At 37.7% G+C, this 27,618-nt stretch overlaps 1 protein-coding gene across 4 annotated transcripts in view; it reads left to right on the top strand.

Annotated features, from left to right (window-relative positions):
* Positions 1-27,618, top strand: part of MAP3K20 (mitogen-activated protein kinase kinase kinase 20) — a 163,320-nt gene that overhangs the window by 67,640 nt on the left and 68,062 nt on the right. For all 4 annotated transcript variants that reach the window (XM_020896330.2, XM_020896331.2, XM_020896329.2 and 1 more), the window contains exons 3-8: positions 6,970-7,057; positions 12,108-12,209; positions 15,657-15,722; positions 19,158-19,186; positions 19,308-19,445; positions 26,922-27,008. In XM_020896330.2, coding sequence (XP_020751989.1) covers positions 6,970-7,057; positions 12,108-12,209; positions 15,657-15,722; positions 19,158-19,186; positions 19,308-19,445; positions 26,922-27,008 — 510 coding nt within the window. The remainder of the gene's footprint in view (positions 1-6,969; positions 7,058-12,107; positions 12,210-15,656; positions 15,723-19,157; positions 19,187-19,307; positions 19,446-26,921; positions 27,009-27,618) is intronic.

Raw genomic sequence — 27,618 nt, 5'->3', positions numbered from 1 at the left:
ACAACTCCTGACCCCACGAGCCTAGAGCCTGTGCTCCGCAACAAGAGAAGCCACTTCCATGGAAAGTCCATGCACCACAACTAAAGAGTAGCTGCTGTTCACCGCAATAGAGAAGCCCACACACAGCAATGAAGACCCAGTACAGCCAAAAAAAAAAAAAAAAAAAAAAAATCCAGGCGCTTCTGCAGTGGTTGAGTGGCTAAGATTCCCAGTGCAGAGGGCCCAGTTTTGATCCCTGGTCAGGGAATGAGGTCCCCACATGGCCACAACTAAGACCGGGAGCAGCCAAATAATAAAATATTTGTATAAAATATTATAAGACTAATATAAAATATTAGTTTTAAAAGCTGTCTATATGAATTGCTTGGCACAGTAGACAGTGCATACAAGCTGTTTTTGTACAGAAGTCTGCAAACTAGAATCTCTTTGAGCAAAGGCAGCTTTTGATAAAAAAAATATTTAGATGAAAGGACTCATTTTTATTGTATTTTTTTTTAAAAGGGGTGGGTAAAGAATCCATCTGCAATACAGGAAATGCAGGAGATGTGGGTTCCATACCTGGGTGGGGAAGATCCAGCATTCTCGCCTGGAGAATCCCATGGACAGAAGAGCCTGGGGGCGTACCGTCCATAGGATCACACAAAAAGTCCAACACAACCGAGCAACTGAGCACAACACAGCACACGTAAACATGGAAAGTCAAATATGATAAATACATGAAGCTAACTAATACAAGCCAGTTATGAAAGTGGGATCCAATGTGGAAGAAATCTCATCTTTGCCCGTAAGCTTAACTTAACTCTGAATGATAAACTGGCTAAAAAGGAAAGGGAAGATCTTCAGAGAAAGGAATTATCATTGGTTAAATACCTGGAATTTCTAGACAATAGAGTAGGATTTCTGTTCTCCCCTAAGGAGATTGGAGCCTAGAGAGGCTTTCCCTAAGTCACCCAGCTTATAGGAGGCATAGCCAAGATTCCTGCCTTCAGCCTGTTTGATTCCAGAGGGTTTCTTAATACACCAGAGTTAATGACCTCAGTTCCGTGTACCACATATCTATCGAGGACCCACTCTGAGTAAAGCAACTGTTAGAAATACATCAAGTTAGGTTTTTTTTTTTTAATAGAAATAGATAGAAATTTAAAGCATGAAGGAATCTGGAAGATAATTTTGTCCAGCAAAATAATTTTCTAGGAAGAAACAAGGTTCAGAGTAACCAGGTGGCTCCAGGGCCATCCATTTTGGAATTAGAATTTAAATTTCCAGTGACCTAGTTTTGATTACATTATATTGTGTTTTATTATTTTTTTAAAAGCCTAATCCTTCATTAATTCATACTTCAAGTCTTATTCAACGGATTTCTTTGGGGAGATTTTCTGTGTAACTTTAGCCCCAAGTGATCTCTTTGACCAAGTTACATAAGTTGTTTAGTGGAAAGTTGAGTGCTTGAATGTGCTTTTGTTATCCAAACTGAACACAAGTTTACAATATATCTGACTTTTTCATGTCATCACAGTGACCTTCTGTTGTTGAGCATGAAGAATCTAAAATCTTTCAGTCTTTTATACCTTGGGATATCTCTTACATTCCTGTCCTTAAATCTTCAGTATTTATTTCATTCAGTTTTAGTCAGCCTTCCATCCTGCCAGGTTAGTCTGTCCTTAGTTGGGTATATACTTAACTGGAGAGCAGCCTGATCCCTGGAACGGAGCCCAGGCAGCTGTCCCAGTAGCTGCACGTGGTAAGTCTCCTGCAACCCACCAGGAAAACCATTGAGCAATAAAGACTTCCCAGCACCAGTGACGTTTGTCCTGCGTGACTCCATCTCGGCTGTTCACAGAGAGTGAGCAGAATGACTAGTTTATTTTTCCTTCTTAGTATTTCTAGCCATTTTTCTTCCAAAGAAATATCTTCATGACACTGAGGAATATAGGCTGTATTATATTATGGAACCTGAATTCAGTTTGTTCATCCTTTATTTCCCTGAATACCTAAAGGGCAGCATTTGAAAGAGAACCTACAGAACTGAGAGATTTGCTGCTTGTCGTGTGCCTGTGTTATTGAATGGGTCTCATTAAGCCTAAAAGTAATTCAAAGAGCACAACCTGGGTATGACTCTGGTGATTAAATACAGAATTGAAAATCATCCTAGCCTATTTTTAATGTTGTTCTATAGCACTGAGTTTTTAGAAGTGGGAGCTGGTTTTCCATCTTGCGAGAATCAAGTTTTTATTTTAGGAAAATGCCCCTAAAATAGTATTCTTGGAGTAAAAATGCAATGAAGTAAACAACTTTTTTTGTTTGTTTGTTTTTGACACTGGTTCTTGTGATCTGACACATGTAAATCTTCTGATTACTCAGGGAGTGCATTCTGCCTCAATTACCTTTATAATCAGAGCCTGAAACAGAGTGTCTCCCTACTTCTTGCCTGAAAAAGCAGGATGTTTTGACCTTATACACTACTGTTTAGGGTTTGTGTGTTTTTTGGCTGCACTGAGTCTGCGTTGTGCCATGGGCTTTCTCCAGTTGTGTGGGGGGCTTCTTGCTGTGGTGGTTTTTCTTGCTGCAGAGCACAAGCTTTATTTAGAGCTTGGTTCAGTACTTGTGGCTCACAGACTTAGTTGCTTCACAGCTTATGGGATCTTCCCAGACCAGGGATCGAACCCAGGTCCCCTGCATTGGCTGGAGATTTCTTAACCACTCACTGGTCCACCAGAGAAGTCCCTGTTTTTGGAGTTTTTAAATCAAGTATTTCCCCTCGTGCCTTACATTCTGCTGCTAAGTACAATAGCTCTGGGCTCTGTGGGGATAATGATAAGAAGTATGCTGTACTGAGAAGACCAAGGGCATTGTCTTTTCGAACCCATCCTGTTCTTTAGAAGGCTGGTTCAGTTGTAGGATTTTGTGATGTTGGCCCAAGCCTAGGGAGAGAGCTGCCTTAGTCCATTCAGGATGCTGTAACAGAATACTGAAGATGGGATGACTTATAAACAACAAACACACTCATAAGTTCTGGAGGTTGGGAAGTCCGAGATCAAGTTGTTAGCAGAGTTGATTTCTGGTGAGAACCTACTTCCTGGTTCACAGTTGGCCATCTTCATGTGGTGTCCTCATGTGGCAGAAGGAAGGGGCAAGGGAGCTCCTTTATAAGGGCGCTGATTCCATTCATGAGGCTCTACCCTCATCACCTTTTACAGGCCCCATCTCCTTATACCATCACTTTGGGGGTCAGGTTTCAACATATGGATTTTAGGGGAACACATTCAGCCTATGCAGAAAGTGTGTGTGAAATGTAGCCCCCCTACTGAGAAGCAGGGCTCCATTATTCAGGAGGTCTGCTACAGTAGGTATGGTGTGGGGAGGGTGTGGACTTGATAAGAAGCTGGCTTACTTGCAGATGTGATTTTGGAAATATAAAGGGTACAATGCATTGGGTAGAAAACTGGAAGCAGAAGGTTTAAGATTAAGCAAGCTTCTCCATTCTATATCTGAAAAAGTTCAGTGAGGGCATGCTTGGAGAATAGCCAAGCAAGGAAGGGCTCTCAAGAAATTTTGCTTATTTGATTGTCATGGACTGCAAGAGGCAACTTGTAGCTGTCTAACTTTATCCTGAAAGTTCAAATCAACAAAGGGCTCATGAACACAAATTTCAATGTGGCTTCTACTGTAGTTGTATAATTGATTGACTGGCATTCTTACGAAATAATAGCCCGAAGTAACCCTTATGCATGTAAAAGAACAGAATGAATAGTGAAGCAAATCCACACCCAGAGGCATTTTACTCTTCTCACTGCGCTGTTCAGAGTAAACATTTACCTTACATGAACTCTTACTGTGGCAGTTATTCAAACACACTTAATATCATTATTGTCAAATACTATTTGTTCATCCACCCTTCAAATATTATTGAACTTCGGCTGTATAAAGCATATGACCTTTCTCCCTCATGTGGTCTTATGCTAGGCATGGTGCAAGACAAGCAAGGCTTCTTTGAAGAGCAGGGGCTACAAGAACACATGTCCGAAGGGAGAGGAAGATCATTTAATAAAATGCTGAACCCGAGTCTGAGTAGGTGGACTCAGTGTCCAGACTTTTGTCTCACGGCCTCTCAGAGTCTATGAACTTCTTCAGGGGTAACCCAGGAGATGTCTGTTCTGGATGCTTGTCTGGAGAAACTCGTAGCTCAGAGATGAACTAAACTAGTCCTTATATACCTAGGGTAGTTCTGGGGAGGTAAGGAAAGAATTTTACCGCTTTCTGATCCAATCCTAGGGGAAATCAAAATTTCCATGCAAATCAGTATTTTAAATGTTATATTTATATGCTCTAGTCATACATATTACAGATAACATGCTTGTACTGTTTTTTTCTGATTAAAAATTATAGAGGCTATTGTAAAGAATTTGGGAAATAGTGGAAATTCTCAATCAGTTATGATTCTTTTTACTGCCTAGTGCGTGCTCAGTTTCTTCAGTTGTGTCTGACTCTTTGCAACCGTATGGACTGTAGCCCCCCAGGCTCCTCTGTCCATGGAATTCTCTAGGCAAGAATACTGGAGTGGGTTGCCATACCCTCCTGCAGGGGATCTTCCCCACCCAGGGACTGAACCCACGTCTCCTGCACTGCAGGCAGATTCTTTACCCATTGAACCACCTGGGAAGCCCTTTGCTACCTAGAGATAAACACAAATAATCGGCTATGTAGTCCATGGAGTCGCAAAAAGTCAGACATGACTGAATGACTGATACTTTCACTTTCAGTATTCTCTAAGTACATCCATGTTTCTGCAAATGACAATATTTTGTTCTTTTTATGGCTGAGTAATATTCCATTGTACCAAATCATCTTAGTTTTAATAGTATTAAAAATATTTAAATTTTTTTGGCACAATAGAGTATTATTTTAGCCTTCATTGTTATTATGTTTCCTTTTTAACATAAAACTGAACTTTTTCAAGCCACTAATCCATTATTTTGATGTAAGCCATTTGCTAGAGTATCCCAGAATTTAAATCTGGAAAACAGTGGGAAAACAACAACTGAAGGAAAAATTATTTGCTGCATACTTCAGCAATTTCCATTGATGAACTATTGACAAGCAGGTGTCTATAGAGGCAAATTTCTATAATACATCCACTTGTATTCAGGTACTGGCTACTATAAGCACAGGTTTTAATAATTCAATTAATCCCAGGCATTTTCTGTTGGAGCTTGTTTGAATTGCTAACAGGTATCATGATTTCCATTTATTGCAAATATCACTTATTTATTTAATCTATCTCTACTTATTATTAGCCCATTTCCATGAAACTTGTACAATATTCTAAAGTAGCATGTTGTTTTCGAGATGTTAAATCAAATTCTTAGTTTATTAAATTGGAACCTAAAGCCTTATTCCATAAAAAATCTTTTGTTTGCAATTCATACTGCAAGAGTTTTTCATAACTGTAAGAAATTAAAACGAGCACAACAAAGGAACACAAGATAATAGTTGTTCTGTCATTAGCATATACCTACTCAAGGCCATCTAGACATGCTTACCAATACCTGAAAAGATAAATTCTCTCTCCAAGATATAATTTGTCAGTATCTTAAATGTAAGCATGAAAGCTAGCTGAAACACTGAAAACTCCATGTCACGCTGAATTATAAAATCATTGTCCAAGGATTCAGAATATTCTTATATTTATTCTTTATTGATGAAAACATTTTTAATGGCCTCGAGATTTAGATATTCTGAAAAATATATCAAAATGTGCCAAAGAATAACACTCCATGATTTTGACCAATACTGGTTCCAATGTTAATGCGTCCTCACATTGAACTCTCATGCTTTACTCACAGTTGATCTGCCACTGAAAAACAGAGGCCTTATGATTTCCAAACTTCACATGAGCTGTATTTTTACAACAAAGGTTACTTATGCTGATTTAGAGAGAGTTGCCATATGGATGAATAATTGTATTTATTGTCCAATTACTGTATTTTCTTTCTACTTGGAAAACTAAATTATGAGAAGGTTGTTTGATGAATACAGAACCTCTACACACAGTGAACACTCAGTGATTGTTAAGGAATTATTTCTATAGCCCACTTCAACACTTACTAAAACAAATTGTCAAATCAACCTTGATAAAATGAATGTCTCATCCAGTCACTAATAATGCTCCTTTCTCCTGTTCCCACATTGACCGCATGTCAACCCATAACCTGTTTTCTGTGTAGTCAAACCACCTTCAAAGCAAGTTTCACATGTTTTTAATGAAAAATCATATCCTACTGGGGTGTCCCAGGTGGTGCTAGTAGTAAAGAACCTGCCTGCCAGTGCGGAAGACATAAAAGACATGGGTTCAATTCCTGTGTTGGGAAGATCCCCTGGAGGAGGGCGTGGCAACCAAGTCCAGTATTCTTGCCTGAGGAATCCCATGGACAAAGGGGTAAGAATAATGGAATGGGTAGTCATTCCCTTTTCCAGGGGATCTTCCCGGCCTAGGGATTGAACCCAGGTCTCCTGAATTGCAAGCAGACTCTTTACTGTCTGAGCCAATTTTGTCATAACTGTTCATCCAACTGATAGAAATTTAGTCATGTTGAAGTCTGCCAGAGGGGATATTATTCAGGAAAAACAAATGTGTTTGACTTTAAGGAAGAAGGCTTTTACTTAAATAAATATGGCATCTCCCCTCTTTAATCATCCCCCTCCACTGTCAGTCATGTTGACTTGCTAGTAAGCACTTCTGCTGCTGCCAGTTCAACCCCATTTCTTTTTAAATTTTTTCAGAAACCTTCAATATAAATTCTTAATCCATCAAGAAAACTGCCAAAGACACTGTTTTGTTAGTATCACATGCTTATTGAGCACATACACATCTTTGTAAAGTATGTAAAAGGAAATTGAACACAAGACCTATTTTATGAGACTTTTATAAATGTGAAATTTTATGCAACTTTGTATTTGATTTTTGTATAGGCAGAAATACTCAGCGTCCTCAGTCACAGAAACATCATCCAGTTTTATGGAGTAATTCTCGAACCTCCCAACTATGGTATTGTCACAGGTAGGAACTCTATTTGACTTTTTTCTTTCCCCATTTACCTAGCTTTAGATTCTTTAATATGCTCAAATGCTTAATATTAGGTTCTGTCATGAATTGTGTGCTACTGTCAGATGTCACTTTTGTTGCTATAAAGCATTAATAAAACTGATTATATCAATATAATTAAGAATGGTGTTTCCACTTCTACCCATGTTTAATTGTGCTAATTATATCTGTGTAAATGCTATTTAAATGCACTCGCAGCTGCAATACCAATATTTAAAGGTGCCGTTTAACTAAAATTTCATTTAATTAGTTGAAATGAGCGATGTTTTTTGTAACTCTGTGACCTTTTACAAATTAAGATTTCTTGAGCTACTCATGTTGTAATTCTTTGCAAGGCATTTTAATCCCATTAGAGCATTCTTTCTTCAAGGTCTCTGACGTGAGAATAATATTTTTCAGGTTTGGTCATCTGAGTTGGTAATGACCTTGATCTGAATTATCACATAATATAGAACAGCAATTTATAACTGATGGAAATACCCTTTCCAAAATGGAGCACACAGAAAATTTTGCCATATAAAAATACAGAAAGGCACCTATTTATAATACTTTATACTCATAGCTGTATAATCCAATAAACAGCTTCAGGTCTATGATAAATTTAGTGTTCAATTTTACAATACATAACTTTGACCAAGTTCTTTATCATGACAGTTCTTTGACCAAAATAAGACAAACAAGAAAACCTTAAAAGATCATCCAGCCCTCTATTCTTCTATTGTAGTGGTAAGAACTTGGATTGTCTTTATGTATTGTCTTAAAATAACAAAATACCCTCAATAAAAAGGACTGGATTAGGTACTTCCTTATAAATTATGTTATCTAATACTTAGAATAACCTATTTCACATAAGAAACTGAAACTCTAACTTAAGTACTTTTTCAAGATTACCCAACTAATGGTAGAACCATAGTGGTATAAATTTCTCAGTTGATTTTATACAGAATCTTCTTTTCTTATATGTAAGCTAAGTTCTAGAAGGCTATGAGCATCCTTTAGATCCAGTAGATGTGGAAGACTGAATGTACTGCTCCATTTTATATAAGAGACTTGAGTATCCTCAACCAACCCCCCACAGATAACTGAGGGGTGATAGTACATATGCAGCTGAGTCAAGTGTGGAAGGAAGGTCAGATGGGTTGGGAATGATAGCACTTGGCTTGCTTCTTGAAATGAACACTAGTATGGCAGACTTGTAAGTAAGTAAGGTAGAGAGAGACACAGGCAGGCACAAAAACCTTGATCCCCCAACCCAGCTAGCTCCCTCTCTTTAGAACCTCATTGTCTTTCTCATATGTTGGAGCCCTGACGGGGAAACCTTGACTAGCTTGAGTGTACTTGTTAATAAAAAAGGTTGTTGCATCAGACAGCTGTTGTCATTCATACTGAGGACCTGAAAGAATAATTTATCAGAGTGATGGAATGGAATGGACACTGCAATAGGAACTGAGCGATGAAATCTTGTCTTGATTCTGCCAAAGCTCCATGGATGGGTCCCTGATGATCTGTCTGTTTTCTCTTCGTGAGTGAAGGGACTAGAATTGATTATTTCTGGGTAAGGGTGTGTGTACGTGCACCCATGCATGTGTGTTTGCCGAAACTTCTCATCACAGAGACGATTTTCTAAAACCTGCTTATAAGACGTAGAACAGAGTCCAAGAGGTAGCTGCCATTTTATTTCCCTTGGAAGGGAAGTGAACATCTTTTTCCCAGATCTGCAAAATAATGGGATGACTAGAATCTCCAAAGTCAAAAGAAAAGTTACAATAGAGGATCATCTTTTCTTTGATTTTTGGAAATGTCTTAATTCTATACTGCCGATCAAGCAGTAAGCATGAACCGGAGTAACTATAGTAATTTCAAACAAAATAAACTTAAGAAATATTACTAGAAATAAATTGGGTCATTCATAATGATAAAAAGGATCAATACATCAGGAAGATATAGCAATTGTAAATATATACACAGTTAACAATAGGTCCTCAAAGTACATGAAGCAAAAACTGACTGTAAAGGAGAACCAGTCAGTTCAACAAAGGGGTTTTAGCATCCTCATTCTCAGTAATTGATAGAACAACTAGATAGAAAATCAGCAAGGATATAGAAGACTTGACAAACACTCTCAACCAGCTCTACACACCACCCAACAAAGAATGCATATTCTTTTCAAGGGCATATTCTTTAGCATGCATGATAAGTTAAAACATGAAATAAATCTCAGTACATCAAAAAGAAGTGAATAAAACGGAAGACCAGTTCAAGTTCAGTGCATGAAGCAGGGCACCCAATGGCAGTGCTCTGTGACAACCTGGAGGGATGGGGAGGGAGGGAGGTGGGAGGCGGGTTCAGAATGGGGGGGACACATGTGTACCTATGGCCGATTCATTTTAGTGTATGGCAAAAGCCATCACAATATTGTAAAGTAATTATCTTCCAATTAAAATAAAGGATTGAAGAGTTCTTTAATCACAGTAAAATTAAAACATCAATGCAAGAAAGAAACCCGGAAAATTCCCAAATGTTTGGAAATTACATGACACATTTCTAAACAGTCAGTGAGTCAAGAAACCACAATGGATTTTTAAATATTTTCGACAGAGAGGAAATGAAAATGCAGCATATCAATATCATAGGTGGAAGACAAAGTAATACTTAGGAGGGAATTTATAAGCACATTAAAGAGCAGAGACATCACTTTGCCAACAAAGGCCTGTATAGTCAAAGCTATGGTTTTTCTAGAAGTCACATACAGATGTGCGAGTTTGACCATAAAGAAGACTGAGTGCCGAAGAATTGATGCTTTTGAACTGTGGTGTTGGAGAAGACTCTTGAGAGTCCCTCGGACAACAAGGAGATCAAACCAGTACCCTAAAGGAAATCAACCCTAAATATTCTTTGGAAAGAATGATGCTGAAGCTGAGCCTCCAATACTTTGGCTGCCAGATGCGAAGAGCCGACTCACTAGAAAAGACCCTGATGCTGAGGAAGATTGAAAGCAGGAGGAAAAGGGGACGACAGAGAACGAGATGGTTGGATGGCATCATCAACTCAGTGGACATGAGTTTAAGCAAACTCTAGGAAGCGATGAAAGCCAGGGAAGCCTGGCGTGCTGTAGCCCATGGAGTTGCAAAGAGTTAGACACAGCTGAGCAACCGAGCAACAACACATCGATGTTTTATTTAAAAAGAAGGCCTGAAATGGATCATTTCAGACTTAACAAACTACAAAAAGAACAAAATAAGCCCAAAGCAAGGCAATGAAGGAAACAATAAGGATTAGAGCAGAATAGAATGACATAGAAAACAAAAATAATAGAGACAATCCATGAAACTAAAATTTTGGTCTTTGTAAAGCTCAGTAAAACTGACAAACCTTTAGCTGGACTGACCAACAAAAAAGAAAATACAAATTAGCAAAATCAGAAGTGAAGGAGAAGATAACATTATGGTCCCTACAGAAATTTAAAAGAATTATAAGGGAATATTATGACCAACCTTGTGGCAACAAATTAGACAATTTAGATGCAATGAAAAAAGTCCCTAAAAATTTTCAAAAGTGACTCAAGAAGAAACAAAAAATCTGACCAAAACTATAGGTAAAGAAATTTGAATTCATAATTTAAAATATTTCCATAATGAATTTCCAAAACCAGGTGATTTCACTGACGAGTTCTATAGGAAAATAACACCAGTCCTTCCCATACTGTTTCTGAAAATAGAAGGAACACTTCCAGTTCATTCTATACAGCCAGCATTATCCTAATAGCAAAACCAGACAGAACCATAATAAGAAAACTGCAGACCACCATCCCTCCTGAATATAGATGCAAAAATCCTTGACTAAAAAAAAAAAAAATCCTTCACTACATATTAGCAAACTGAATCCATCCACCAATAAAAAGGATTATACATTACAACCAAATGGGATCTATCCCAGAAATGCAAGGTTGATTTAACATCTGAAATCAATTAATATAAAACACCGTAACAGAATAAAAGACAAAAACCAACTTGACATACTACAACACCCATTTATAATAAGAAATCTCAGCAGGCTAAAAATAGAAGGGAATTTTCTCCACCTGATAAATAACATCTAGAAAAGGAACCATGCAAATGTCTATCAACCCAGTGAATGAAAAAGGTGAATGTGATAGATCAATACAATGAAATACTATTCAGGAATAAAAAGGAATGAAGTACTGACACATGCTACACACAAAAGAGTCTTGCAAACATTATGTGAAGAGAAAGCAGTCAGACATAAAGGCCATATATTGTTTCATTCCATTATGTGAAATGTCTAGAAAAGGCACTTTTGAGAGTGAGAAAAGATAAGTCACAGGGCTGGGGCTGACAATGGTGATTAACAGTAAGTGGGCAGAAGGGACTTGTTCGGGATCGTGGAAAGGTTCTAAAATTGAATTGTAGTGGTTATTGCACAACTCTGTAAGTTTCCTAAAAATCAAATTGTACACATATGGTGGGTGAATTTTATGATGTGTAATTCATATCTCAAAACCATTTTAAAAGTTTTCTCACTTTCTTGACCTTTTGTAAAGCTTAAAATTTGAGGACTAATCTAAATCCTGATGCAACAAATATTGATTTGTTTACATGGTCACATAAACCCTCTGACTTATGTGTTTAACCTTATTTATTTCCTAAGAATAACAATTTTTTGAAATACCTATATACATGCCTGCCTTTGTTTCAAATGCATTCTTGCAACACCTTTGTGTTTCTGAATTCTGTCCAAATGGCTTTTGATTTCATCACCAGCTGAAGTTTTATTATCCGTTCTGTTAGTGGTCTTGTCTTTGACAGATTTCTTTCCAGGATGATATTCATTTTGAGAAACCACAGCATAGAACAGTTTTTTTTTTATAAGTTTTAATGTCTTTTTGTTAAATTCTTTAACACATTGTCTCAATGAAACCGTGCAGTCTTATTTGTGAATTGTGCCTTGGTTTTAATTCTATGCTTAATCTTTCCTTTGAAAACAGAATATGCTTCTCTGGGATCACTCTATGATTACATTAACAGTAACAGAAGTGAAGAAATGGACATGGATCACATTATGACCTGGGCCACCGATGTAGCCAAAGGTAATGTTTCGTGTATTCTTACAGCATAGTTGGAGAGATCCAGACATGGTGACTTAAGTCGGAAGATTTCTTATTCTGTCTTAAGATGTTCTTTTTTCAGACTAAAAGTAGCAAGAATTCTGCAGCTTACTGTGCACATAATATTTTAGGCCATTGTCTTTCCACTGCTGAATTCCTTTTTTCTCTTTCCTTTCTTTACTTTACTTCTTTACCACAAACCAAGTTTCAACAAAATCAGTGGCTTCAAGGCAGATATTTTTGCCCCATTTTGTGACACTGTAATTGACCAGCTTGCTCAATACATTAAATGGAAAGATCATATTTCTGTTATTGTTCTGTAAGTCTCAGACTGCAGTATCCAGAAAATGTGACTTATTATAGGATTAGTTCTACTTCTTTTGTATACATAATAATATGCTAAAAATAGAAACCACTTGCAAAAAAGTTTTATTTGGCCTTCAATGCAAAAGCAATTCAGATTTTATTTTATATTTAATGTAAACTTGAAAATCACCCTTGGAAATGGAATATTTTTTAATACACAAAATCCCTAAACAAGGTGCCTAGTTCTTTTTCCCTCATAAATTCCTTCATAGACAAATGCTCTCTAAAGCAATTTAAACTCCATTTATTTTTATCTTTTTTCCATTTTCCTAACTGAATGTTTCTGAGTTTTATTTATAACTGTCAAAGTTGCTTTGGAAACAACTTAATCTAAATAATGAATGCTGATGGTTACACTTGTATTCTAGCAACCCCTGGAAAGCAAGTGTGTCCAAATTTTACTGGGGCAATTAGCTCCTTTGCATTTTGCTGCTCCAATCTCTACAACTATTTCTTCACAGAGCAAATAAAAGGATATTTAGTGCTCAATAAGGAAAGCAACTCATACTTTGCTTTCACTGGAAAGTCACACAGAGACTTCCAAAAGTAATAGTCTTTCCTTTGGGGAATTATCCTGTCTGTTTTAAGTTTCATCAACACCTGCCAAATTCTTCAAATAGAGAAAGTGGAAATTAAAAAAAAAAAGTTTCATGCAAAATGCTGCAGCTTGAGTGATACTTCATTACCTTATAAGAATAATAAGCTCTATGTTTAGGATGATGTACTTAAGCCTTTGGCTGTGTTAATTAACTTAATTGTGTATTCATGCATGAGACATCTCAAATCAGTCTTAAAATTTCTCATTTTTCAAGACATTTTCATGGAACATCATAGCCACTTCTCTGCATATCAGGGGCCACCTGTTTGTAAGCTGGGTAATGTGCTGTTATTGGAAACTGCCTGAAGCATTGTGGAAATACTCTTAGAGAAATGTAAATACATATACAAGCAGTCCTTGACTTAAAGCACTTCACCTTACAGACATTTGCCTTTAGGGTGCTCAGCCAATTACACCCATCGTTTTACTTAATGACACTTAAGATGGATAGCACACAAATCAGCTGACACCAGTCACTTGGTCTTGCTGTGCACGCTGTTTGGCTTCCCTGGCCCCTCGCCTGTAACCCTCATCCCTCCTGATCCCTTCCCCTGCAGCAGTCCCTGTCTGTGGGGCTAGTCCTTTGGCTCCACATCAGCTCCGTCATTCCTGGGGTTTCTCAAGAGTCCTGGCGGTATCAGAAAGAAAAGGAAGAGAAGGAGTAGGACTAAACAGCAAACTGGAACTAGAGGTGAAAAACTGGGATGAAGAAGATGGGAGTGTCCAAAACTACACAGTAATAGAAATTACTTTTTGGTGGCTGATGAATTAATTTGAAAGGCAAGTTCTAATGTGTTCAGCCTCAGGTGAGAAGTGTGAAGCAGAGAAGACAGTTGTTTACAACTATACAGGTAGTTCTTAATAGTTAAAATGGCCTACAAGAGGAAAAAGAAATCAATGCTTTCAGCATGACTTCCACCCTCTCTGATAAAGCTATGTGTGGAACTTGGAGATGACATAGGAAGCCTTGATTTCTGTTGATTCAGTTTTGAATTCAGCTGTGCCCTTCAGTTTGACCATGATTGAAGCCACTGAAGCAACAAGATGTTGAGAAATCAGAGGATGAATAATTCATTTCAAGTAAGAGTTGATTCATGCAGTTTTGAAATAGGCATTGCTTAACATCACTGGAAAGAGAAAACCTTCTCAAAGGCAAAACAGACTCTCTTCTTTCTGGGTGGGAAGAGGGAAGGAGGGCAGACCAGTATATCTGAAATTGCTGCAAGTCAGCCAGCAGTGGGTAAAAGGAACAATTAAAGTTAACAAACCTGGATCCAGTCTCCAAATGGTCATCATTGATTCCAAATCTCCCCAAAATGACACCTGTGAAATCTTTTTTAGGAAACCCTGAATTTTAAAAGTGATGGAGATATTTTTCAGGCCTCCTGTTTTCTTGCAATAAAAATATGGCAGAATTGTAGATGGCACTATCAAAACACACTAAATAGAATTTTATATGATTGTGATTACAACTGTTTATGTACACTAAATATTCTATAAATGTATTATGTTATACACAGATACCAGCTTGCTCAATACAATATGATACTTCTCATAATATCTGCAGTGAGGAAGAAAAGTCCCTATATTCAAAGCTTTTGTGCTTGAGTGTTTTTTTAAATTCTTTATTGTCAGCAAATGTAGAAATGAGCTCTACCTCTAATAGTAATTAAACAGTTTCTACCTGAAAAATTATTCAGGAATTGGATTCTTAAAGCAAGAGAGAAATAACTATGAAATTCTGTCATAAAAATTATTAAAAGTTACCCAAGTTGTAGCTATTGAATTTTCACAGCTTGGAATATGTAGAACTTAATATTAGAAGAAAGATTTCCTTTATTCCAGTTACATTTTATTTAAGATATTTGAATTGCTAATACTTTTGTTGACTCTTCAGTAATAACTTTAAATGACAAGAATTTAAGTTTTTTGAAACTTTTCTTTGTTCTTTCATGATTTTTCAATATATAATAACTAGAAAATAGAAAATAATAGATTTTTAAAAATTAGCCCTTATAAAACTGAAATTTTCTATATACTGAAAAAAGAACCAAGGCCTCATTATTAAACTGTGTTCAGCAGATAGTTTATTAGCCAAAGGAATGGTTTTGATTGAGGTGAGAGGGCTATTTTGTGCAGACTCCAGAAAATCAAGGTGTCCTATTGGATACTGTGAGAAGCTAGCTTTATCCACAAATTACAACTTATGTGACATTAAAGCACATACACTTTCCATAGTATTTAAATTTTCCTAGTGTAGGCATGTCCTGTCCCATTTTATCTATCATGGGAGAATAGAGCACATGGATTTAGTTTTTGCTATTAAATCCTTTGTGAAAATATGGAAAGTAATACTGATGTTTAAAATAGATAGGTAATACTGATGTAATGTGGAAAATTATATTAACTATATTTCTATTATAATATAATATAACTATTAATTATATTTCTTTTTGTATGAAAAGGAATGCACTATTTACATATGGAGGCTCCTGTCAAAGTGATTCACAGAGATCTCAAGTCAAGAAATGGTAAAGTAATCGTATGTTTTTATCTCACCTATTTTATTATAAAATACATGCACCTTTGTATAGAAATAAGCATCATGCTTTCCATATCTTTTGTAACCTGCTGTTTGACTCACACCTAATACCATGAAAATCTTTCCATTATTAATAAATTAAAAATCCCCCCATTATTTCAAGGGGCTGCATAATATTCCAGTATATAAATAGCACAGAATATGGACATTTGGGTTTACATTTTTTTTCTATGATTAAAAAAACAGTTAAGCTTAATAGTTTTCAGCAAAATTTTTCAACACATCCCTAATTATTTATCTAGAATCATTTTCTAAAAGAGGTATTGCTGGATCCAAGCACATAGTGGTAGTGTATTTCTAACTTCTATTTTTAGATGACTCCCTGTACTAGCCGTTTTGAGTTTTGTTCTTGTTACTCCTGAATTATTTGGTGTAAATTTTTTATGTCACTCATATTACCTGGAGGAGTGCCCAAAAATGATCAGCGGGGTTTGGAAAGTAAAAGCTTTCTTTTTCTTCTTTCTCTTCTCTGCTTCTTAAAGTTTATTTATGATCCTGTATTTTATAATTTGTAGAGTGAGCATTTTTAAATAACTTGCAGGATTAGATGTTACCTTCAAGTAGGAGTGGTAATTGAATGCTTCTTCCATTACGTCACTTGAAAATTAATGGAGAAAGGCAGTGGTGTTATTTAACTAGCCAGCACTGAGGACTTGCATCAGAGTTTGCTACTTAAAAAAAAAAAATCTTGATATCGATTCATTTGCATGCTTTACTTATTTACTTGCTTTCTAAGTGATTCTTCTAAAAACAATTTCTTTTTAGAAAATCTTTAAATCATTGCAGTTAAAATGGGTACATGCTAATGGTCAGTAGAGAAAGAGAACTCAGGAGTTTGACCAGCTGCCCAGGACCGTGACGTCTGTGGGGGTGGAGACGGGGAAGTTGTTGGCATCTGCCACGCCTCAGCAGTTCAGGTTGGCCCACCACCCCAACCCTGAAGTTAACTCTGGCTCGTTGCTCTTGCCCCTTTCTAGGCTTCATCCCTTATCCTTTAGCTTTCCTTAGACGTAGGTTTCTCAGAGCTAAAAACTTTTAATATACATACATGGGTTAACAGGAGGTCACTGGGCTTCCCAGGTGGCTCAGTGATTAAAAAAAAATCTGCGTGCCATCACAGGAGACACAGGAGACATGGGCTTGATCCCTGGGTTGGGAAGTTCCCCTGGAGGAGGAAATGGCAACCCACTCCAGTGTTCTTGCCTGGATAATCCCATGGACAGAGGAGCCTGGCGGGCTACAGTCCATGGGGTTGCAGAGAGTCAGATACAGCTGAGTCACTGAGCATGCATGCACAACAGGACGTCTTTGGGAAATAATCTAGAATCTAGTAGAAAGTATCAGAGTTTATGACTTTATATTTTCAATTCTTGCTCAGAATTTCAATCTAAATAAGTGTTCAGTGTCTCTCCTTTTAACATAATTTATCAGTATATCTTAAATATCCCATGAGATAATGGTTAAATTATTCAAACTGTCTTTATGAAACTAACAGTGGAGAATGTTTGTGTTTTTAGAAACTATAGTTGTGTAGTTACTTGATGGTAAAACATACACACATTGAAACAATATAGAGCTAACTTTTAACAATTTTGGGAGGCAAGAGAGAACAGTAGGACTTTCATTTTCTAAGTTTTTTTTTCATTTTCTAAGTTATATAGTTTTATGATCTTAGATTTTTAAATAAACACTGATCTCATGAAAAGATAGAAGTATTTTTAAAATAACTGAATATAATATTAACAATGTTTGAAAAATGTATAGCTTATTATATATAGTATTAGATTTAACCTTAGGCTATTTCTGTGTATTGGATCATGAAAGATTATTTTCCCCACTTGTCAAGGTCATTAGTAATACCTAATAAGTACTGATAATATACCGTGTTCAAGGCATTGTGTGGCTTACAAAGGAAATGCTAGAAACATTCCTTTAGGATTCTGTCCTTGACCTTCTCCCTTCTTATATTTTATTCACCCACTCCCATAAAAGCCCTAATTGATCTTCACACTGTCAAATAGATCTCAACTTCAAAACTGTGTCTCTGCTTATTGAACATATTCACATAGGTACTTTGTATGACCCTAAAATGTGTCCAAGTTGATCTTTTCATCTTCTCCCTATCCCTTAACAAATTATTCCTGCCTTCTCTGTCTCAGTGAGTGACAATACCAGTTGCCTAATCCATAATCAAATTTTTAAAAAGGCGTTACGGTTTGATTGCCGAGTTCCTGTTATAACCATTATGCCATATCGCCTGTGTTTTATTTCCTCTTTGAGTCCTCTCCCTCCCCCATAGCCAGTTATCCAAGCCCAGTTGATTCTACTTCCAAGCAGTTTCTTGACTTGGTCCATTTCTCTCCTGTCCTTTTCAGAGACTTAGTGCAGGCATCATCATCTCTCCTGGGCTACAGCCCTGCCTGCACAGTGATCTCCTTCCTCATGTTCTGCTCCTCTGTGCACATTTGACCATTCCGTTCCTCTGCTTAAAATTGTTCACTGGCTTTCCGTTTCTATCAGAGGCTCTTCCGGACCTGGCCCCTACTTTCCAAAACTGCATACCTCTTCCTCTGCTCCTGACCTTTTTCACAAGCTCACTCTGCTGCTTGGAAAACTGCTTTCCTCCCCCACTTCTCCTTCTGGTTAGCTCTAATTTGTTCTTCAGGTCTCAGCATAGCATCATTTCTTCCGGGGAACTTCGACCTGCTTACAATTTGACTTCTTAGACTGCTGTTTGGTCCTATGGCAATCTCCATACCTCTCATCACAGAACTTATCCCGCTTTATTATAGGTGTCTGCTTACCTCTGTTTACCGTTAGACTGTAAGCTCCACCAGAGCTCAATGCCAGTCTTCTTGCTCACCTTCCTCTGCTAGAACATAGTACATGGCTTTGCCCACAGCATATATTCAACAAATATTTGTTAAATGAATGCATGTATAATGTAAATAGATGAGCATTATCTCCGCCTTCAAGAAAATTACTCTTAAACCGGAGGGAAAAACCATATTTACCATGATGCAATAATGCTAATGACTTGCTCAGTAGAATGTTGACAGTCTAGTGTCAGAATCCAAATGAAAATTTGATTCCCTTGACTGCAGCTAATCTGTGCCTTTTTTACTAGACAATGCTACATTTAATTTAAAACAGGGTCTTAAAGCCCTTTTAATCAGCACCTCATAGAATTGGTTTTGTATTTTTATTTTAATGTCAGCTTCTTTTTGTAAAATCTTCAGTGCGGTAAATACTTTGATTTTACCGTTCAGAATGCCACATGGAAGATAAAAATAGAGGTTTATGATTTTTTTCAGTATAACTCAAACTGGATGATTTTCATAATTTATCTTTTTTTCCCTTTTAGTTGTTATAGCAGCTGATGGGGTGTTGAAGGTAGGACTATTAATTTTTTTAATTTGAAGAAATTTGGTTAACTTCAGATGTAGGTTTTATGATTGATGATTGTTTTATTAGTCAGTAAAAAGAAAGTTGATACTCCTTTCTCTTTTCTCAGATCTGCGATTTTGGTGCCTCACGGTTCCACAACCACACAACACATATGTCCTTGGTTGGAACTTTCCCGTGGATGGCTCCTGAAGTTATCCAAAGTCTCCCTGTGTCTGAAACCTGTGACACATATTCCTATGGTGTGGTGAGTTCATTTCTCATTTTTTGTTACTAAAGGGCATTAAAAGGGAAACAATGTACAGAAGTAGTGTGTAACAGTTTAACATGGTTTTAAAGCAATGATACTGTTCTTGATAGAATATCCAGAGCGGTGGCAACAAAGAGAATATTTTTTATTTGAAGGTTTACTCTGATCATTTTTGAGTTATTTTGTCCTGTGTTGAGACGAAACCAGTGCCATTTGTAAGAAGCAAATTAGATGCATCCTCAAATAGTATTAGATCTGATGCCCTTCTGCTTTCCTGGGTGGACATATGACTATAGAATATCTCTATAAGTCAGTGGAAATGTAGATCCTTTAGAATGGGACTTCACTGTAGTGTGTTGCTCAAAAACCACCCATAGATACGCTAAATGAGTTAATTAACAGGAAATTTTTGAGTGTCAGCCATTAAAGTGATAAGTGAGTTTCTGGAGAATGCACAAGAAAATGTACTTATCTGGTACATGGTCTTGCCCATGTCTGCTGCAGGTCTCCTAGGGTGGCTGTCTGAAACCTGAATCTAAGGTTTCACAGAAGAAGACTGGCCCAGCAACTTAGTTATAAGAATAGAATACTGTGGGCATTGGAGGTGGGAAGCTCAAGGAATAGAGACCACAGGAGCCAATCAGTGAAGAAGCAGAAGGAGGAGTTGCTAGAGGAGGAGTTTTGAGACCAATCATTCTTGAGGAATAAATTGTATCTGAATTAGCAGAGAGGAAGAAGTGGGGCAACAGGGGAGTGGAGGGGTGGGAGGGGAGAGTGGGCAGGGCAGCTCTTTGTGGAGGAAGGAATTCATTGGAGCCTTTTTTTGAGGATAAGATTTTTATCCCTAAAACCGCTGTATATATATATATCCTTTACAAAAAGCCCAAAATAGCATTTGGAGGGAATTCCCAGGCAGTTCAGTGGTTAAGATTCTGCACTCACAATGCAAGGGGCACAGCTTCCATCCCTGGTCATGGGACTAAGAGCCCACATGCCTCTCACAGCCAGCAAGGCTTAAAAAAAAAAAAAATAGTATTTGGAACCCCAGTCTTCACCTCTCATCTCTCGATCATACTGCCTCTCTATATTGTTACTTCTTTGAAGGACATTTTCATAGTAATGGGGGAGAAAGCTGTCTAACTTTAGACCAGACCAACATGCCTCTTCCTCCTGACTTTCTGTGTTTTCATCTAAGGTGATAGCTGATGGCACAGGAGCATTCCAACATTGTCAAACCCATTCCTGTTTCTTTAGAGTCAATCAGACTCTAGGTACTTTCTGCTGGCCTCAGTAAGTTCTGGGCTGGTTTCAGTTCGCTAGCTTTTTCTGTCATACTACATCTTATGTATACCAGATGTATATAATATCAATTTTATTGACTATTGAAAAAAATCATATCATAAATGAAATACATGTTTTTGATGAAAGGCTGGAATTGTAAAGCTTGGAAGACAGTAGCAGCATCAGGCTAAATATCTAATTTTCCTTAATTCTGTGTGTTTCTAAGAATGAAGGCTATCACTTCTTTAAAAAATTAACATCCTTTTCTTTTTAAATTATTATTATTTTATAGTGGGGTATAGTTATAACCTATTTTAGACAGTGATCAAATAGTTCTTATCAAAAGAAGGGGGAAAGCCCAGAAGTTCGTGAAGAAATAAATTCTAAAGCTGATCCCGTATGTCAAAAGTTACTCCATTCTGGGCTTCCCTGGTGGTTCATTCAGTGCAGGGGATATAGGTTCAATCCCTGCTCTGGGAAGATTCCACATACAACTAAGGTCTATGGGGACCTAAGCTCATACATCACAACTACTGAGCCCACACACAGCAACTACTGAAGCCTGAGCACCTAGAGTCCAGGCCCTACAAGAAGAGAATTCTGTGTTCAGCAAAAAGACCCAGCTCAGCCAAAAATAAATAAATAAATATACTTTTAAAATTACTACTTTCTAACCATCCTGCAAATCAACTGCTGGGGAGTATGAAAATGGAGAAATTTGTTGCAATTTAAGACTTTTTGTGAGATTATTTCCTCCTAATGAAGTTATGTTCCTTCATTTTAAAGTAAAAACCTATTTATTATGTCAGGCACTGTGCTAGACACCAACTTAGGGCAATTTAAATTTGACTTTGCCTGCTTCTTGGGTCCAGCGTTTGATTTTATCCTGTGGAATCAGGAGCCAGCAAACTTTTTCTATAAAGGACCAGATAGTAAGGGCCACTTACAGTGTCTCTGTTGTATATTCTTTTGCTTTATACAACCATTTAAAACTGTTAAAAGCACTCAGCTGTCTGTAGGGACCACAGTTCTCACTCTTTCCCCTTGCCTGTGGATGTAAACATGTATAAATATATTTAGATGGTTAGTGTTTTTAAGTTACATTGCACATTTATGTGGTTTAGAAGACTTTTAAGGCTCATTTTAGCACTCTACAAGTTCTCAGGCAGTGCTTTTACTTTTAAAAGTCTCCCCACATCTTGGAATTTCCCTGCCTCTGAAATCTTTGACTGGAAGGACACAACTGTGAGTTCTGTATAGAGTGAATTTTGGGGTTCAGTATTATCTCATTTATGAAAGCGCAGTTCACACTGCCTTTTCCCAAAGCTTTACAATTGCCCAGGACTTTGTTTAAATGTACCCACCTGCTTTTCCTTAGCTGAAATGGAGTTTTGGTTCCAGTGACCAGGAACAAATTCCCTTACACATAGAAATTACAAAAGATATGAAGAGATGACTTTGTGGAACTTATGGTCTTTGCTGTATCTTTCTATAATCCCATTTCACTCATTTCACTCATTAAACACCCCCCACCATATTAAATGTAGTTTAAATCAAGACTTCTGAACCTGCAGATGTTCAGCTTATTTTATTAAAAAGCTTTCCCTTCAACGAACTGCTCACCACTACTCAGTAGATGGGCCTTGAACCTTTCTCTTTATGAATTAGGTTTTCAATATTTACTGATTCTACTTTTGTTTCGAGAGATTGAAAAGTGAAAGTGTTATTTGCTCATTCGTATCTGACTCTTTGTGACCCCGTCAGGCTCCTCTGTCCATGGTATTCTCCAGGCCAGAATGCTGGAGTGAGTTGCCATTTCCTTGTCCAGGGGATCTTCCTGATCCAGGGATCAAACCCAGATCTCTTGCACTGAAGGCTGGTTCGTTACTGTCTGAGCTACCAGGGAAGCCTTGAGAGATTATCAAACGCTTAACAGCTCTTTCTATCAAGTAATCAATCTTACAGCAAACCTTAGAGCCAGTCACTGAACCTTTCCAGGGTTGCTCTATATTTACAGATCTGTGTTGCTCTTCAGAACTTGTTTGCTTCAGTCACATGCTTTTGAATATTAATTCTGTATTCCTGTTAGAGTCTTCTTTTAACTGGGTGGGGCAGGGGAGGGTAAGCCTTTTCAGTAAATCTGTTAGTTTTAAAATAGCGGCTGCTTTTTCACTGTCTGAAAGAGAGGTTTACTCAGAATGCTGGTTATTCTTACCCCGTGGCTGCATCAGCCGAATTCCATTCAGAAAAGTACACATATGCTAATTTAGCTATAAAAAACAAATCAGGATTTTATTTAATCATGACTCCTTCCCGTTTTACTCTCAACAACATCAGTGAAAGGAAAAGTACAGAGTGTGCTTTATGGATCCTATTTGTTTAAACAATCAGAAATTTTTTTAAAGTCAAGAAAGCATCACAGGCCCAAGGTAGTAGTCCAGGAGAGGATAGTTGTTAAGGTAGGGACCATGTTAGTTTTAGAAGTTTATAGTCCATAAACTTTGAAAATGCTATCTATCTAAGGAAGCAATGCAGATATTGAGAGTTTCTCATGTCCTTTCAAAACAGGTGAGTAAGCAGGACTTCTTTGTCAATAGGTATATTTGCTTGCATAAGACATCCCATAGTTCATTAGAAGTCTGTTCCATTCATTGAGCCCCCCTACTCACATAGCAGTCACATGCAGATGAATAAGACCATAAAAAAAGTTGTCCTTTTTGAAACCCACCCATAAAACCCCAATGTATTTTTGCTTTTTATTTTTCTTTCTCAGACTTGCTGAAAGAATTTAGCCCTTCATAGACTTAAAGTCCCTGGCCCTCTGCAGCTTAATTAACCTTTGGCTCTTCTTAACACATTGTGAGACTAGCCAGCCTTGTACAGCCTTAAAATAAATGTGCTGGTGAAACGCCAGAAATGGATCTTATGATCCTTGCTTCTACACTGGTAAACTTCACTAGGCAGGCCATTGTTTGTATTTTATAAGGAAGTAGATTTTTTTCTATCCTCTTCTGATGACCTCTCTTGAAGGAGTGTTTAGGATATTATCCACAAAAAAAGAAGAGTTCAGGAAAGCCAGAATCATTGAAGAATAAGCGTTCTGAGAACCCAAGGCCTAACCACTCTTTAAAAACAAAGCTCTCCTAGTGGCAATGCAGAAAGGATTACCTGCTCCAAAGCTTCTCAGCCAAAACCAGTTTTGAAAATAGAGCAGCTTCGGAGTGAGCATCACGGCTTCGCTCGTCTGTGAGCCCTGTTCCAGAACCACCCAGCTCAGGTAATGGCTTTCCATTGTTTGTAAAAGAAAAGGCAGGAAAAGTACACAGCCTTGTCCAAGTTTCTCTTCTGTAAGCTGAAAATAGAAATTTTCCTTGCAAGCCCAGTTTAAATGTAGGGATGTCTCAATATAACATGAGTTGGAAAATATTTTTAAGGTGAAAGATCACAATAATGTTTGGCCTGCATCCCCATAACTGATATTTTCAGGCATAGTTTAATATATTTTTAGACCTCCAAGTGATTTCCTCAACTAAGTTACTTTTTTTGTGCCAAATGTGATTTTGCTCAGTAGGAAAAGCTGTTGTCCTATCTCACATCACCTACTTTTTGATACATTTCTGAAGCTGGCAAATAAATAATAGGGAATCATGAGATGTGCTGACCCTGGAATTCAACTCAAGATCTCATTTGGGCTTCAGGATCCAGCAGTTCAGGACGCCACTCTTGCCAGTTTCACATCCATTAGGTGGCTACTCCCTGGGGTAGGTCTTTAGAGACACAGGAGGGAATAGAATGAAACTATCTTATTTTTTCCAGGGCTGGAACCCTTGGAGAAATATAACTCTGATCCTATTAGATTTTTGGACACTTCCCAGTGGAATATTTTGGGATAAAGAATGGCATAAATCTTTCTCTGGTGTCATTCCCCAGGCTCTTAGTTCTGCATCTTGCCCCACAAAAAACCCAAGCAGCTTTTGTGTGTGTGTTGGCGGGGGGTGGGGTGGGGTGGGGGTGTATTGTGCAGACAGGTCAGAAGGCCAGACTCTGAAAGGAGAGGCACCAGGCTGCTCATCTAAACATTTTGGTGTCCTGGGCATTTGAGGCAGAGTCATTCTTTCCAGAGAATGCCAAACCCCTTCATTTTCTTGCTCTTTATACCCCTGCCCCTCCCAACCCCCACACCAGGAAGTAGTGATTGCAGTACATCCAGGGGCTTCAGTTCCCGCTCAGCCCTCTTGCTCCCGCCTATCTCCACCACCACCGCCATCCCCGCCCACTGCCCCGTGTCAGGCGACCACGCGCCTGTTCTGGCTCCCACCTTTCCTGTGCTTCCAGCATTTGCGCGAATCAGCCCCTTCTGGGGTGCCCCTTACCCTTTCCTAATCACTTCTGTGACTCAAACAGAATTATTCAGTAGCTCTTCTAAAGAAGTACCTTACACACTTGATTAAAAGCCCAAAGAAGCTTCAGGGAATTATTTTTCTCCTGCTTGAGCAGCATCTGCCAATTTCCCTGATTTTCCTGCTAATTGTCTTAGTATATTAGCCAGAACTCATTTAACATGTTACGGCTCGAGTAAGACTGAGCACCGGGTGAGGAAAGAGTGGGTATCGGATTGGCGTGAATGGAGTGTATGTTCTCAGTCTGCATTCTTATTTAGAAATGAGTTTTTGTTTTCAGAACAACAGAAATGTCAAGCTGAGGTGCCGCGTGTCTTTGCTTCTGCCTTGGCTCCAAACCTACCTCGACTAGGGCCTGTTGCACTCTTGTTTCTTCCATCTCTATAGTTATCTACTGTTGAGGCCTTGACTTTCAGAGTGAGACAGCAAGTTCATATTCTAGCTCTGTCACCTGATAACTGAATGCCTTTGGGCAGGTTTATTTAACTTCCTTAAGCTTTAGTTTCCTCATCCATACAATGAGAAAGATACCTATCTGATGGGATTGAGATTAATCATGATAGCGTACCTAAAGGCTTAACAGAGTACCTGAAACATAATCACTCAATAAATGATAGTGGCTGTTATTATTATGCTATTATTGATAAAATTGTAATTGTTTTTGCACTTCACAAAAGTATCGGTAGACTCAAATCTGGATACTCATTTGTATAAATAAAGTGACTGAATGTAAAAATCTCCATTGTGGTGGTTGTTTACTTGCTAACTTGTGTCTGACTCTTGGACCCCATGGACTGTAGCTGGACAGGCTTCTCTGTCCATGGGTTTTTCCAGGAAAGAATACTGGAATGGGTTGCCATTTTCTGCTGCAGGGGATCTTCCCAACCCAGGGATTGAACCCATGTCTCCTGCATTGACAGGCAGATTCTTTACCATTGACCTACCTTGGCAGCAAAACTCTCTATGACTCAGAGTTTAAAGAGAATACAAAATCATTGACTTTTTTCAGCATTTCCCACATCAATTTGCTTTGTTTCAGCATTCCAGTGTGAATTTATTAATCATGCTAATCTCAAGGATTGCAGAGAGATAACATCTACATACATTTGCACACACATGCACATGCATACAGCCTATATATGTACATGGGTGTTTATTACATTTTAGAATATAATATAATAAATTATATCATAGGTGGATGAAAATAAATGCCTTAGACTGACTCATTTTGAGAAAGATTTCTCCGAAACACAAAATCTAAATGTTAGTTTTGCAAGTATCTACCATTGTGGAATAAGTGGTTTAGCCAGTGATTTGGATTTGGGGCTCAATTTTCTTTTTAATGAGACTGTTATTGAAGCTTTGAAAATATGTTTGAATTCCCAGTTATTTTCTTATAGAGAAATTTATCAGAGATTGAAGGTGCAAAGAGTTTTGACTAACAAAGTGTAAAATCTAGTTTATGGTGATCCATGGGAATTCTGTTAATTTACAAAATACAGTTAAATCACTTAGGCGCATCAGTTTCATAAAATTTTAAGCCCGGATCTAGATATTCTACTTCCTAAAGTGGATTTTTTAAAATAAAAAAGAACAGCAGCAGCAACAAAATATATGTACATGTATGAAATATATGGAAGAAGCCCTATGCATGAATATATATGTTTTGCCCAAGTTTCTATAGATGGAGTTGGTTGTATCTGGTAATTGGATACAGTTAAATGTTAAAGTTTCAGTAATATACCAAAAATATAAAGTACAAGAATAAAATTCCATTTCCTTTTTGTTCCAGGTTCTCTGGGAGATGCTAACAAGGGAGGTCCCCTTTAAAGGTTTGGAAGGATTACAAGTAGCTTGGCTTGTAGTGGAAAAAAACGAGGTAAGACTACGATTCCCCATTCAGGTACATAGATCAGAAAACAGTATTGGGGTTTTGCAAAAGACTTTTTCATCTTCTTCAAATTGAAAGTAAGTTCACGCTTATGGAAAGATTAGCAGTAGGAGCTAACACAAAGGGTCAAAGTGATGTTATTCCTCATGAATGGACCCTTTACATCTAATTGTTGCAGCTTCACGTCGTGATGCTGTAGATCAAAAATTGTACAAGTACTGTACTAGTTTCTCAGTCTCAATTGTAAAACCTAGGGGTTTGTTCTTAGTGATGAAAGAAGCCATTGCGTCCAAGGTAGGGGAACAGTTTAACTCCATCTCCTGCGTTTAGGACATCTTTTTTACTGTCCGGGAGTTGATATATCTGTAAGAGACCTTCAGCTACTTCAACTTACCTCTCCCAGCAGGAGTCACTATAGTACAAGAAACTGTCGCTTAGATGAGAATTTCAAAAATAAAAGAAGAAAAAATAGTTTCAAAAAAGGGAAAAATTACAGTTTTGCCACCTACGTTGAACACTACATTGAAGATGAGCTCCTCACTGGAATTGGCGAGGCAGTGGCATAACTGTTCCCTTCTTCATGCAGAGCCTTTCCATT

Source organism: Odocoileus virginianus, chromosome 13 (assembly GCF_023699985.2).
Source record: "Odocoileus virginianus isolate 20LAN1187 ecotype Illinois chromosome 13, Ovbor_1.2, whole genome shotgun sequence".
In the NCBI taxonomy this organism is placed as follows: domain Eukaryota; kingdom Metazoa; phylum Chordata; class Mammalia; order Artiodactyla; family Cervidae; genus Odocoileus; species Odocoileus virginianus.
The sequence above is the reverse complement of the archived record's forward strand: the minus strand, read 5'-3'. Positions and strand labels throughout refer to the sequence as shown.